Here is a 13,611-nt window from a genome sequence, read left to right as displayed (position 1 = left end):
AGATAGATAGATAGATAGATAGATAGATAGATAGATAGATAGACAGACAGACAAAGAATAAATTGGAGGTAATCAACAGAAAGAAGACTAGCATTAAGGGTGTAAAGGTGTAATTTTGGCTGGGATTTGAAGGGGGTCAGGGAAATCAGGAGGCAGAGATGAGGAAGAAGAACATTACAGGGATAGGGATGACAGCCAGCGAAAAGGCAGGAAGTCAAGAGATGGAGTAGAAAGAGAAAAGGGAAGAGAAAAATATAAGAGAAACAAAGAGAACAGTTAGCCCAAAATAAGTTAATTTGTTAAGCCACTACTGGTCACTAACATCTTAGTGTAAATTCAGTGATAAGTTCACTTTTCTCATGATTCATCACTTAACTATGTGGGGGCACCGGGCAACTTTACAGTGAGAAGAATGGATGTTCAAAGGACGAACCAGAGTAGATAAGAGGAGAAGGAAGCAGAAGGCATACCAAACCTTTCTAATAGTACTACTTCATAACTTTGCCTTACCTAGTCCCTAAAAGTAAGAGAATGGCATCCTCTTCAGCCCCAAAAAGGCTTTTTTCTCCCTTCTATTCACAAAACTCTTAGGGAGAAAAAACCAATACCATCTGAAAGGTACCATATCAAACCATCAAACAGAAAGTACTAAATGGTCAAGACTAGGCCCTATTCAACACTTGCCTTCTTAAAAGGCAGACTTCTGGGGATGCGACATCATCATGTCAGGAAAACACAAAACTAATTCATAATTCCATATAACTTGGTGTGGGGGGCACATGTGTAAATTCAAAGAAAAATGTCTTCTAAAGATAGTGCACTCCCCTGGCATTATATGGACATTTCCAATGACAATCATTTGGGAAAGGGTTCAGAGCCCTTATCAAAGCATCACAAAATCTCAGAGGTGGATAGGACTTCAGAGAACATCTCCAAACTCTAACAAGAATTCCCTCTGTGATATCACTGAAAAAATGGTCATCCTGCTTCCACTTGAAGACCTTTAGTGAGGGGGAATCTACCAAGGCATTCCACTTTTGGACAATTCTAATGATTATGAAATCTCTCCTTATAAGTCCAAATCTGCTCCTTGTACAACTTCTACATTGTTCCTTATTCTGCTTCCTGGAGTCAGGCAAAACAAACCCAGTCTAGTTCTCAACATGCTTGCAAACAGCTATCAGGTCTACCATTTTAGTCTTATCTTCATCTGACTTCCCATCTCCAGTTTCTTCACCTGATCTTCCCGGGTGCTAGCTCCATTCTTTGTCACCATTCCAGTTGTCCTCCTCAAGATATGCTCCAGTCTTATCAATGTCCTTCCTAAAATATGCTTTGCTTCCAGAGAAGATACAATCCAAGCAGGGCAAAGGTGCAAAAGGCCTATAGCTTTCCTCATTCTAACATTATTTATGCCTATCAATGCAGGTTAGCATAGCATTAGCTATTTAGGCTGCTACCATGCCATACTTGACTTACATTTGGCTTGTACTACACTAAAAACCCTCACATCTTCTTAACAGAGGAGATGGTTGTCTAGCCATGGTGGTCAAATCCTGTACTTCTAAAACAGAGTATTTGAAAGCATAGAACTTAGTATTTATCATTATCAAATTTTATCTTGTTTAATTTGGTCCATCATTCTAGCATGCTGAAGCTTTTTGTATTCCATGGACAGAGTTCTGGCTTTGCAGTGAGAATGCCTTGGTTCAAATCTCATCTCCAACACTTAGTATGACCCTAGGCAAGTCACACTGTCCCTGGGCCTCAGTTTTCCTTATTAGCATAATTAGGGATTTGGACTGCATAGCCCTCTGAAGAGTGTTTTCCACTCTAGATCTACTATCCTATGATCTAACATGTTAGCTGTCCTTCCAGTTTCCTGTCTTCCTCAAATTTGACAACTATTACCATTTAGGCCTTTTTCCAAGTCACTAATAAAAATGTTGACTAGCACAAAGTCAAGGACAGATCCCTGGGGCACCCTATTAAAAAAGTTTCCCCCAGGCTGACATTGACAATGATGATTTTGGTCACTCAAACAGTTCCAAAGTCACCCAACTACACCATCACCTAGCTCACATCTCCGTCTTGTACAAAAGTTCAGGATTCAAAATTAAGTCAAAACCTTCACTGAAACCTTGATGTGTTCTATCCATACCATTCTGATGTAATGTAATTCTGGTCTACCTCTCATATTTTTGTTGTTGTTTAATCGATTAGTTGGGTCCAACTCTTCCTGACCCCATTTGAGGTTTTCTTGGCAAAGATACTAGAGTGGTTTGCTATTTCTTTCTCTAGATCATTTTACAGATGAGAAAACTGAGGCAAACAGGCTTAAATGACTTGCCCAAGGCCACATGGCTAGTAAATGTCTGAGGACAGATTTGAACTCAGATTCTCCTGACTCCAGGCCTGGCACTCTATGCACTGTACCACCTAGCTGACCTATCTCTCAAATTAACCTGTCCAAAAAAAAAAAAAAAGGGAAATAATATCAGTTTGCCATAACCTCATTTGATGAAGTCATGCTAACTTTCAGTGATCATTCCTTTTTCTAAATGTTTACAAAGTGTCCCTTTAATAATGTTCTGGAATATTGCAAGGAATAGAAGTCATACTCATTGTTGCCTAGTTTGCAGAGTCCCCTCTCTACATTTTTTTGAAAATTGGGCCATTTGCTATTTTCCAGTTTATAATTCTTTTATTTTCCATAAGTTATCCAAGGCTTCCATATACTTTTAAAGTTATACTTTTCCCAACAGAGCCTTATCTTTCTTAATATCGCCTTATGATATATAACAGAATATTAATCCCAAATGCCAACTACATAGCCCCAAAGTCATGCTATTATTTTTAACCTGAAAATAAATAAGTCAAGTATTCTTTGTCCTATGACAATATAAATTTAGTTAAAAAAAAGTTTTTTAAAAAAGGACTCTTCTAAATTCCCAGATTACATCCATTTTATTCATGCTCAATTCAATTAAACAAATGAACTGGTTACCACATTTTAAGAGTCATAAGGGCAGAGATTACACAAAGCCAAAAGCAAAATATTCCCTGGATAAAAGGAGCCTACTTTTTACTAGATAGGGAGAGCAGAGTGATGGTGGTGATGATGGGTGTACAATGTGTACACAGAGAAATAAATACAAAATAATTTGAGGTGGGAGAGAGACCATCCATAATTTGGGGGAATTGGGGAAGGTTTCCAGCAGGAAATGGTACCTCACTTATGCCTTGAAGGAAAAAAAAATTATTCTGAGAGTTGGTGATGAGGAGCAAGTGTAAGGGAGGAAAGGGGGAATGAATAAAGAAGGAAAAGGAAGCAGAGCTAATAAAGAATTTTCTATGCTTCAAAGACTTTGTTAATTTATGACTAGGAAGTAGATATAAAACTGATATTTTATCCTTTTAGTGTTACAATGATAAAAACAGTATAAAGTGAGCTTGTGAATAGTTGTGATTTACACAGAATCTTAAAGTTTGAAAAAAGCTTGATATATATTATCTCATTTGATCTTCACAACACCGGGAGATAGACACTATGAGCCCAATTTTACAGATGAAAAACCTGAGGTTCAGGGATGTTAATGGAGTTCTTGCATGATCACACAGCTAGCTAAGCAGTACAGGAGAAGTTTGACTTCATCGTACCCAGCCCCCTCCCCCTTTCCACTACCGTGCATTGCCTTGCCTTTACGTACATTATTTTAAGACAAATATGATTATTCATGTGAAATCAATTTAACATAGTTGAGAGATCAAATTCTAAATATTTCCAAATAATGACCAACATGCTCATAATGAACTTAAAATTAAAAAAAAAAAAACTTCTTAAGGTTGAGGGGGAGGGAGCCCACCTAAATCTTTTTGGCTGGCTTCAATTATGTCTACTTGTTCATACTTGCTAAGTACAAACATTGAGCAATTCAAAAGCTACGATTTTGACTCGCTTTTGCATTTTATAGCCTTAACAGTTGTTAGTTTCACAAAAACTTGGAAAATAAAGCAAAATTTTATCTCAAGAGAAGATCGTTTCAAGTCTCTGTGCCCAAAGGTAGAGAAACCATGGAAGAGAGGTTTCTGTGAAAACTAGAGACAACAAAGAAAAACATTTGGAAGTCAGAAGATAGTTTCTCTAGTTTATTTTTGAAGGTCAAGGATTAGACATAACAAATGGCACTTCCAAATCATTATTTAAATACCAAAAGCTAAAGGCTTCTTCTAGTTTGTTCATTTTACCAAGCAAATTAAACATACTCTCACAGTACGTGAAACTGATCAAGGAAATTCTAAATTAAAGAAAAGACTGAATAGAACATTTAAGAAATGCAAGCTTATTATGTTTGCATTTATATATTTACTTCAACTAATTCCTAACAGTTTCTAAAAGATTCTGCCAAATCCCTTTAATGAGCTCATTTGTAATTAGAAGCATCTCTTTATATGAATTAATGGCTTACCATCCTTAAAGTTTGCTCCCAAGTTAAATTTAGCCGATTGCTTTCTTTCCATTTTAATTTAGGAAATAAACCCTTCTACATAGAGAATGTACTTAATCTATCACTTTGGATAATCACATTCTGAACTAGAAGTCCGAATTAAGGAGGCTTTACAATCCATATACTGCAAAACTTTGCAGACAAGCAACTCTTGTTCCAAGGTTCACATGGAACAAAGAACCTTCTATGATTATGCTCCCATAACAAAGTGCTGCTTCCTAATTAAACCTACATAGAGCACAAAGCATAGATTCAAACTGCAGCTTTGTTTTATATAACATTGTAAATAATTACAATTTTACAGAAAATACTTCATCTTCTAAAATACCAGTACCAACTCTGATTCACACCTCTAACTACAGGCAATAAAGTTCTGAGTCAGATTTAACATTTTAGAGGGTTAAGACACAACATTGATTCAATTTTCAGTTTCTTGGCAAAGAACCATATCTTGGACAGCACCCAACTCTACTAACTATAGCAAAAGCAACAAGAAAACCTCGAAGTTGTGCCCAGGCTTTATGAGAAAGTATCCAGTTTGGAGGCAACCTTGACAGCAAAAAGATGAATATGGAGGATTAAAGGAGTGAAAAAGTACATCATAATATCAGCAACAGATAAACTACAAATGGCAGGCAGAGGAGAATGATGTGAGATCATGAGTTCTGAATGTGAGTAAGCCTAGAAATACTCCTTTTCTAGGAAATGCTCAAAATAAAGCCATCTGTCAAGAGGTGATTGATAGGAACCAATTAAAAAACTGATAGCTATTTATGGCATTTAATCAATAACCTACACATGAAGAGATTGATAATTTTTTAAAAAGAAAAACAATATAAAAACCTAGACACTTCCATCAGTTTCAGGTGACCGCTCTTTGTTAAAATCTGTGGAAATTTTTATCAGATTCCTCTAAAGATCATGATTAGCATTTCCTTCAATGGGTCTTAAGGTCCTAAGAGGTGCCTGGGATAGTTCATAGGTCATGCACTCTACCCACCTTTATTCAAAGAGAGAGAGAGAGAGGGAGAGAGAGAGAGACAAAGAGAGAGAGAGAAAGAAAGAGAGAGAGAGAGGGAGTGAGAGCGCATTGATTAGGATCTAGGGAGAAAGGGAGAGGGGAATAAAAAATAAGAATTGAGTATGAAAAACAGCATCACCACTTCTGAGACAAAGGAGGCCAGCTGGCCATATGATGTTGGAGGAAAAGTGGGGGAGGGGGAGAGGAGGTGAACAACAATGGAAGAATGAACATTCCTTAAAATGAAGAAAGGACTGAGATGGGTTACCGAATAGTAAATGTGAATGTTGGGGATAGGGGTGGGGTGGGGACAAAAGAGGAATAAATACAATGGCCAGTCAGTTAACTATAATTTTTCCCTATTCCTTCAGGACTGACTATCCCAATTTAGGAATATAAAATTCCTTGAGAAATCTTGTCTGTATTGTTAAATGTCTGAGAATTCTAGCTCAGTTCTCTAAGTCACTCAACTTTGCCTCCACAGGCTCACAGACTTAGCATTAGAAGAGCTCTCAGGTCATTTAGTTGAACCCTTTAATTTTAAAAGATAAAGAAACTGAGGTTCAGAAAGGTAGTAATTTCACTTAACACAGGTAGTAATTGTTAGAGGTACGATTTGAACTCCAGACCTCTCACTCCTGATCCAATGTTCTTCCCAATATATTGCCCTCCCTCCCATGTTACTGATATCTTTTAACTCCCATTCTCCCATTTACAATCCAACTCTAACACGGTTAAATTAGGTTTTTTGTACTGCATTCCCTCTTCAAGAGACATTGCCATGGTAGAAGTATCTTAGGGAATTAATTGAAGATACCCAGAAGGAGCTCCATAGCCAATAAATGAAAGGCACTTCTTGAAAATACAATACAATAAAAACTCTCTCTCAGCAGTATTCATTTGAAATTTCAGGTTGTTACCAAGGGCCACCAAGGATAAGAATGAGGGCTAGCAGTTCTTGAAAAATATCTGATACATGCCATTTGCTCTATAGACCACCCACAATGACATTTTCCTGTTATTCAAATTGACCCATAAATTAAGCCACAGCCTCAGTTTTTAAGTGTATGCAACCATACTAACTCCCAGGCACATCAGATGTGCTGCATAAATATTTACTCAATTTCATAATAGTCAGAATCAGATAGGAGAAGTCTATGATTTGCTGTTTGTCCCACCAAGCAATATTTTGAAGAAGAAAAAATGAAAATATCTCCTCCACAGCTCTTTCTTCAGATATTCCTGACATAAGGGATAATCAAAGGAAAGAATTGTCCCTAAACCTTATATATCCCATAATTTATCATCTGATAATCAGGTAATGCAGTTATTATTAGTATCACTGTCTATTCGTTCCAAATAACATAAAATAATGCAGAGACATGAGTTCTAAACCAGTATTAAAACATTGGATTAAATTATATTGTTGCGAACCGAGTTTTAACTACATAATATAGTAAGCATTTGAATGTCCACTGTCCTAAGTGCTGAAAGTTTAAAGCAACTATAGTGCTTGCCCTCAAAGAGCTCACATTCCAGTACGGAGTGGATATGTCAGGGGAGACATAATATGTCATGAGGTGCATTCAAGTTGTAAAACAAAATGCCATTTGAGCCAAGAAGAAGCTAGATGGCATAAAGGATAGAATGATGTTGGACCTGGAGTCAGGAAGACTGAATTCATATCCTACCTCAGGATAATAAATCTAGGATTCTATCATTATTGAGAAGGAAGGAGGAATGTCAAAAGTGGTAATATATGTGTTTATATTTACTTTTAAAATTTTAATTAAACAAATTATTTTTTGTTGTTTCTGACAAATCTTAAAATCAGGTTTTCTTTCTAGGATTACCCAGACTGAGTCAAAACCTAAAAGGAAAAAAAATTCTTTTTATGATGTTACAGAGCAATGAAAATTTTAATCTCTTATTTTTTTTCAAATATAAGAATGACTTAAAACTTCTTAGGAGAGACTGAATTTAAAATACCTGATTGTTTACATAGACCAATTCAGATAATATCAAGTTACTGATGGATGAAGCTGGTTATACTACTTCATTTGCCCCTTGGAAGAGTAAAATAAATGAGAGGGTCATGGAAAAAAAATAAATTCTACTGGAGAAGCATTCTTCCCTGCTCTTTTGAGTGAGATAAGAACAAAGCCCAAGGCAAAGAAACAGAAATTTTCTCTCCTTCTAAAAAGGGTTTGAAAACACTGAGGTCTAAGATATTAACTCAAAAATTTATTGCTAAGAATAAGTGATATTTTAGTTACACAGTACTCTGAGAACCCAAATTTGCAAACAGATCCCTGTAGTTAATACACTTTACTACATTATTCAAAATAATTATTAGAGATCAAAGGAATCTCATTCGTGGATATATACAACAGACTATTATCTGTCTTCTAAAGCCTCTATACATGTTTAAGCTACTACTTATGCAAAGAATTTCAACTATTCTTCATTAAAGCCATTATAGTTTTCAAAGACACTTTTTTGTTTTTGTGATAAAGATCCCCATTTTAATCCCATGGGGAGATTTTAACTCTATGAAGAACCATTGTGGTTTGCTCAATGGATTTAAATGTATTCAAAAATAGGATATTTTGAGTAGTTTTAACATACATGAGATCTGTAGGTCCAGCTGGTTAAAGTGGAGTGGTATTCCAACTCTTTTTCATTTTACATCTTCTGAAAAAATAAAATTAGTTCTAGAATGCCACCTCCCACTCTTCCTACTCTCCCTTCCCTTCTGATTCCATCTCTCTTCTTTTTTTCCACCTCAAAGGATTATCAGGTTTCTGTGGTTTGATTATGTGGTCAGAAGACCTAAGTTTAAATCCCAGCTCTGTCCCTGGGATTTAATGCAGTCATTATTAGTATCACTGTCTATTAGTTCCAAATAACATAAAATAATGCAGAAACATGAATTTTAAACCAGTATTAAAACACTGGATTAAATTATATTGTTACCAATCGAGTCTAAACTACATAGTATAGTTACCATTTAAATGACCTAATGGGTCCCTGGGACCCTGAGGTCCCTTCTGGTTCAAAATTCTCCGCGTCATGCTACTCTCCATTGCTACTTAGCATGATCTATATCTTTGGGGGAAAAGTAGGATAAAGGCATGAGATCCTGATGGTCTTTGACATGGTCCCTGTCCTGGTAGAGCTGATATTCTAGGAGGGAATTATAATATGAATATAATTATCTTAAAATTATACGTGATAGTTGCATTAAGAAGACATGGCATTTTGTAAAGTACAGGAGAGAAGAGGGAAGCTAGGATTGCATTATCATCTCAACCTCATCACCATTGAGATAATGCTTTAAAGTTTGCAAAGCTCTTTATAAAGATCTCATTTAATCTTCCCTACCCTGAAAGGTAGATCCAATTATTACTCCATTTTACAGATGAAGAAACCAAGACAGACAGAGGTTAAATGACTTGCCCATGGTCACACAGCTAGTAAAAGTCTAAAGTGGGATTTGAGCTCAGGTCTTCCTGAATCCAGGTCCAGCACTCTATCCACTTAGCACAAGGAGTATTAGGGAAGGTTTCATGTAGGAGGTAGACTCTGAGTTGGATTTTAAAAGTTTAGAGGAATTTAACGGATGAAGAAACCTAAGGGATGATATGAGCAAAGGTAAAGAAGTAGAAAAATATGCAACACTGGGTGTGCTATATGACTATTGCTATAGTAACAAAATTTAGAGCTCAAAGGTACTTTAGAGGTTATCTAGTCCAGAGATGTCAAAACAACTCCCTAGTGCATCTAAAACAGATTAAAATGTAATTGGGACGTGTTTAACAAAATAAAAAAAAAACAACACAGATAATGTTAATTTGTGGTTTTCTAAGTCAATAGGCAAGATCCTTGGGTTTGACACTACTGAATGAGTCCAACCCCTCATGTTACAGATGAAGAAACTGAGGCAAAAGATTCTTTGCCAAAGACTGGGTGGCTTGTCTAAGGTCACAAAGGTAAAAAAGTAACAGAATCAAATTCTGAACCCAAGTCTTTTTAACTCAACACTTTTTAACAAATGGTTCTTCGAAGAATCTCAAAATACATAATCATAATTCTTCAGAAATAGTTATGTGGCTCCAAAGAGATTGGAAATTTATATTATTTTCATATATTAAGTGACTAATGGCAAAGCAATGGTATTGGAATGTAAAAATAAGACAAAGTGAGCAGTTTTCCTTCAAATGCAGTAGAAAGAATAGAGACCTGAGACAGAGGTATATTCATTAATGTCTCTTGCTTTACTTACCTGTCTTAGGTCCAGAGTGATTGTCACCCAGTGGTATTTTCTCCCATTTTGAATGCTTGGACTCTGCCACCAATTATTAGTACCATCTATGGCATTTGAGATTGGGTGACGTTCTGTTTAAAAAAAATTAAGCGTGCACATGACTATTCAATTCTTCATATAAATTCCTCTAATAATTACAACTTTTAAAAAATGGCAGTCTGATGTGAATCACACAATGCTAGTAGAAATTAACATTAGGGAAAGTGAAGACAATAATTTAAACCTCCTAGTAAAAAGTCTTTGGGAATTCAATAAACATCAGAAGAAACACACTTGCCTTTTGGACTAGCACTGTTACAGTCACAAATTCTGCACTGAGCATTTTTGACTGGTCGTCCTGGTACATGCTCCACCAGTTTGCAGAACATTTCTGGACCCTTCTCACCACAGGTGGCATTGGTGCTGATGTGAGCGTTGCTGGCAAGATTCAGGATGGCGGGAAATAAGCCTGAAAGTCAAGAGATGTGGGATAACTAAGACACGGCATTTGAAACCAACAGGACAGGAGTGTCTCTTTTCTTTTTGTGGATCAATCAAAATTACATTTTGTCTGTTTCAAATGACCCAAAATTTATCTTCACTTTTAAAATCCAAACACCATAATCATCAACAAAGTATCCATTCTGCGTTCTTCATGTTCTCCCTAATATGTGTTTATCATCATGAACTACTGATATTCTCTCTCTCTCTCTCTCTCTCTCTCTCTCCTCTATTCCCCCCTGCCTCATTCCCTCTCCTCTAAACAAATGTTTGTTGAATGGAACTAGATTTAGAGTTAAAAAAAATTCAAAATGCAACAATCCGAATGTAAAATATTCTTAAATTCAATATTAAACATTTGCTTTTCATAGTTCTTTTGTTATAATTGATTTTATTCTTAATCAGCTATGATTAATACATCTCCAGCTATTTGGAAAACAAGGCTCAACCTCCTCTACTATTTTGAGAATAGTAACTCCTCCTGTGGGCTTTAGAATTTCTTAGTAAAACAGGATGTTATATGGAAGATTCCACTCAGATCTAAAAACAACTGAGCATATGATGAAGAGATTTTCTATCTGGATATGGTTGAGAGGTAGTTTTAATTTGATTGTTTGGATTTCCTTTTCTTGGGAATAAATCTCTGCAGAAGATCTAGGAAAGAATGGATAGTATTTTATTTCACAGAGAAGAAACTTTGGGGAGGGGAAAAGAGGTAACATTTAAACCATACTGTTTCTTTTAAATATTTCTAATCAAACAAAATTTATAACATTAAAACAACAAATTCAACAACTTAGAAGGAATTAATAATCTTGATTTTTAAAAAATATGCAAGATCTGTTATATTTATATTTTCACATAATACAATTACATAATATTATTATTCACTCTTCATTCAGCATTTTCAACCTCACAAAATTATTACTTGAAAAATTTCCCATTAAACTGACTAAGATTCTGCCCTAAAATATAATATAACATAACATAACATTACATACACACACACACATATCTCCATCCAGTTTACATGCTTAGGAAATGCAACTTAAGCAGTTATTCATTCAAAAAACATTTATTTACTCTAGGCAAACTCGTTTGTAAAAAATTATTTTATTCATTTTAAACTTAAACAAAAAACAAGAAAAGAAAAAAAAACATTTCCATGAACACAGCAGAATAGAGAGGATTCAATATAAAACCATGAATCTCCATTACAGACTGTTTACTTTTTTTTAAAACTATGTAATAAATATTACAAATTGTTTTCTGTGCTTCCTTAAGTTTTTCTTTGCTCTCTGATTTGCACTTTTTCCCCTCCCTCTCTTCTCACCACACCCTAAAGAAAGTACAAAAAAACTCCTTTTTTAAAAAAAAATTTTTTTTAGCACTTTAAGTCTAAAAAGTGGTTTCCTCATACTTGAAGGCAAGTTGCACAAGTTTTATTATCTTGATTTTACAGATAAGGAAACAGTGGCTTTCCTTTGATCACACAGGAATTAAGCAGCAGAGACAGGGTGGAACTCGGGTTATTGAATGGCAAAATCCCACCCTGAGTTTACTGTTACCACATTATTATCTGTTCCATCCTAAGCATTTGTTAAATGCATGAACTATGAATTACCTAGCACAGCAGATGCTTATTAAACATTAGCTGACTTGAATTCTATTTGTTGAAAGAATAATCTATAAATTAGGATTATACTCTAGAAATCTTGCTTAGCTTTTACATCTGAAACATGAATCAAAGATCTGTTCTAACACATCATAGCTTATGACTGCCAAATTTCACTGGACTTAGAATCCTGGCCCTATCACTTTTTTATTGCCTGTGTGATATTGGACAAGTCTCAAGTTCTCTGGGACTCAGTTTCCTCATGTAAAATCAGGCTAAGATCCCTTCCAATTCTATAATCCAATGAAAGCATATGAATAATGGCAAAGAATGTGAAAGCACAGAATAAGCTAAAGTTGTTGAGGAAGGCTGAACTAAAGCCTCATACGTACACGGGTGCTCAAGTCCTCAATTTGGAGTCAGGAATACCTGTTTTCAATCCCCTTCCCCCAACATTTAATAGCTGTGTGACCATGTGCAAGTCATTTAACTTCTCTGAAATTCAGAAAACCAGAAGCCAAAGATGGGTTATAATCTATATTTATGAAAAAGGTTTCCATACCAACTAAATCATAGGTCCATGATCATTTCCCAACTGTTATGATTTTAATTTAGTTCAACTACACATGAATTTTCACATCAAATTTCTTTAAAAGGACTACTATTTTTCTTTTTAAAATGGAAGAAGAGTAATAATTTAGTAAATGCAACTTTTTGAGGAGTCACTCAAATCATTGAAAGCAATAATAATAATGCCCTAAAACTTGACCATTTTTTATGTTATTCTTCACGCTGTTCTTCCTAATGTCATCAATTTCTATGAAGATTCTTGGCCTGTGATCTAGTAAAAGCATAAAAGTGTGGCCTCCGTGATTATTAATTATTCAGTTTGTCATTTATAGAGCACTTTAAAATTTGCAAGTGCTTTAAAAATATTATATCGTTTAATCCTTACAATTATTCTGGAAGGTAGGTGCCTTTATTATATCCATTATACAGATAAGGAAATCTAGGCAGAGGTTAAGTGACTTGCCCAGGGTTACACAGCTATTAAGTATCTGAGGATGGGTTTCACTTATTCATTAATTTAAGGATTCCTATTTATTTCTTCCTACTGGAACAGTTTTGAATCTAAGATTTAGTTCTTAGCACCACTTTAAAAACTTTAATGACAACATTTTTCAAAAAGTTAAAATGCGCTTCACTGTGAGTGCTGCACTGTGGACCTTAAAATGCGTATTTTGGGGATGAGGCTGCAGGGAGTATGAAATCAGGGATGAAAATGACTGTGGTATTCAGTAGTAACAAGGCTAAGTAATAGTCAAGCTCCTGAGGCAGAAGAGAAACCTAGCAATTTGAATAATTGAATTCATTTTGAGTTACTGTGTCAACAAAAAAGTGCTTTACTGATTAACTTGCAAATGCTCCCGCTTTTTTTGTTCTCCAACTCTAGAGAACTGTCACCTTGGAAAAATTCTTGGCAGGGCTAGGCATATCCACTCCCACTGTGGCCAGGTAGAATTGCAGAATTTGAGGGAGTTTAAAAGATTTACTTACAGGTGTTGCCTCTTAATTTCCAAATCCCTTTATGGGTCCCTCAGAAAATACGGATCATACATTTACTGTTATTGAGTCCTGTTCAACTGTTTGTAATCCCATT

At 35.4% G+C, this 13,611-nt stretch overlaps 1 protein-coding gene across 1 annotated transcript in view; it reads right to left on the bottom strand.

The window, feature by feature from the left end:
* Nucleotides 1-13,611, bottom strand: part of LOC114053684 (laminin subunit alpha-1-like) — a 195,071-nt gene that overhangs the window by 145,969 nt on the left and 35,491 nt on the right. Inside the window, exons 2-3 of the mRNA XM_027876800.1 lie at nucleotides 10,134-10,304; nucleotides 9,815-9,927 (exon numbers count right to left, since the gene is read on the bottom strand). Coding sequence (XP_027732601.1) covers nucleotides 9,815-9,927; nucleotides 10,134-10,304 — 284 coding nt within the window. The remainder of the gene's footprint in view (nucleotides 1-9,814; nucleotides 9,928-10,133; nucleotides 10,305-13,611) is intronic.

Source organism: Vombatus ursinus, unplaced genomic scaffold, assembly GCF_900497805.2.
Source record: "Vombatus ursinus unplaced genomic scaffold, bare-nosed wombat genome assembly UNPS02014812.1, whole genome shotgun sequence".
Taxonomy (NCBI): domain Eukaryota; kingdom Metazoa; phylum Chordata; class Mammalia; order Diprotodontia; family Vombatidae; genus Vombatus; species Vombatus ursinus.
Note: the sequence above shows the minus strand (reverse complement) of the source record. Positions and strands in the feature narration are given on the sequence as shown.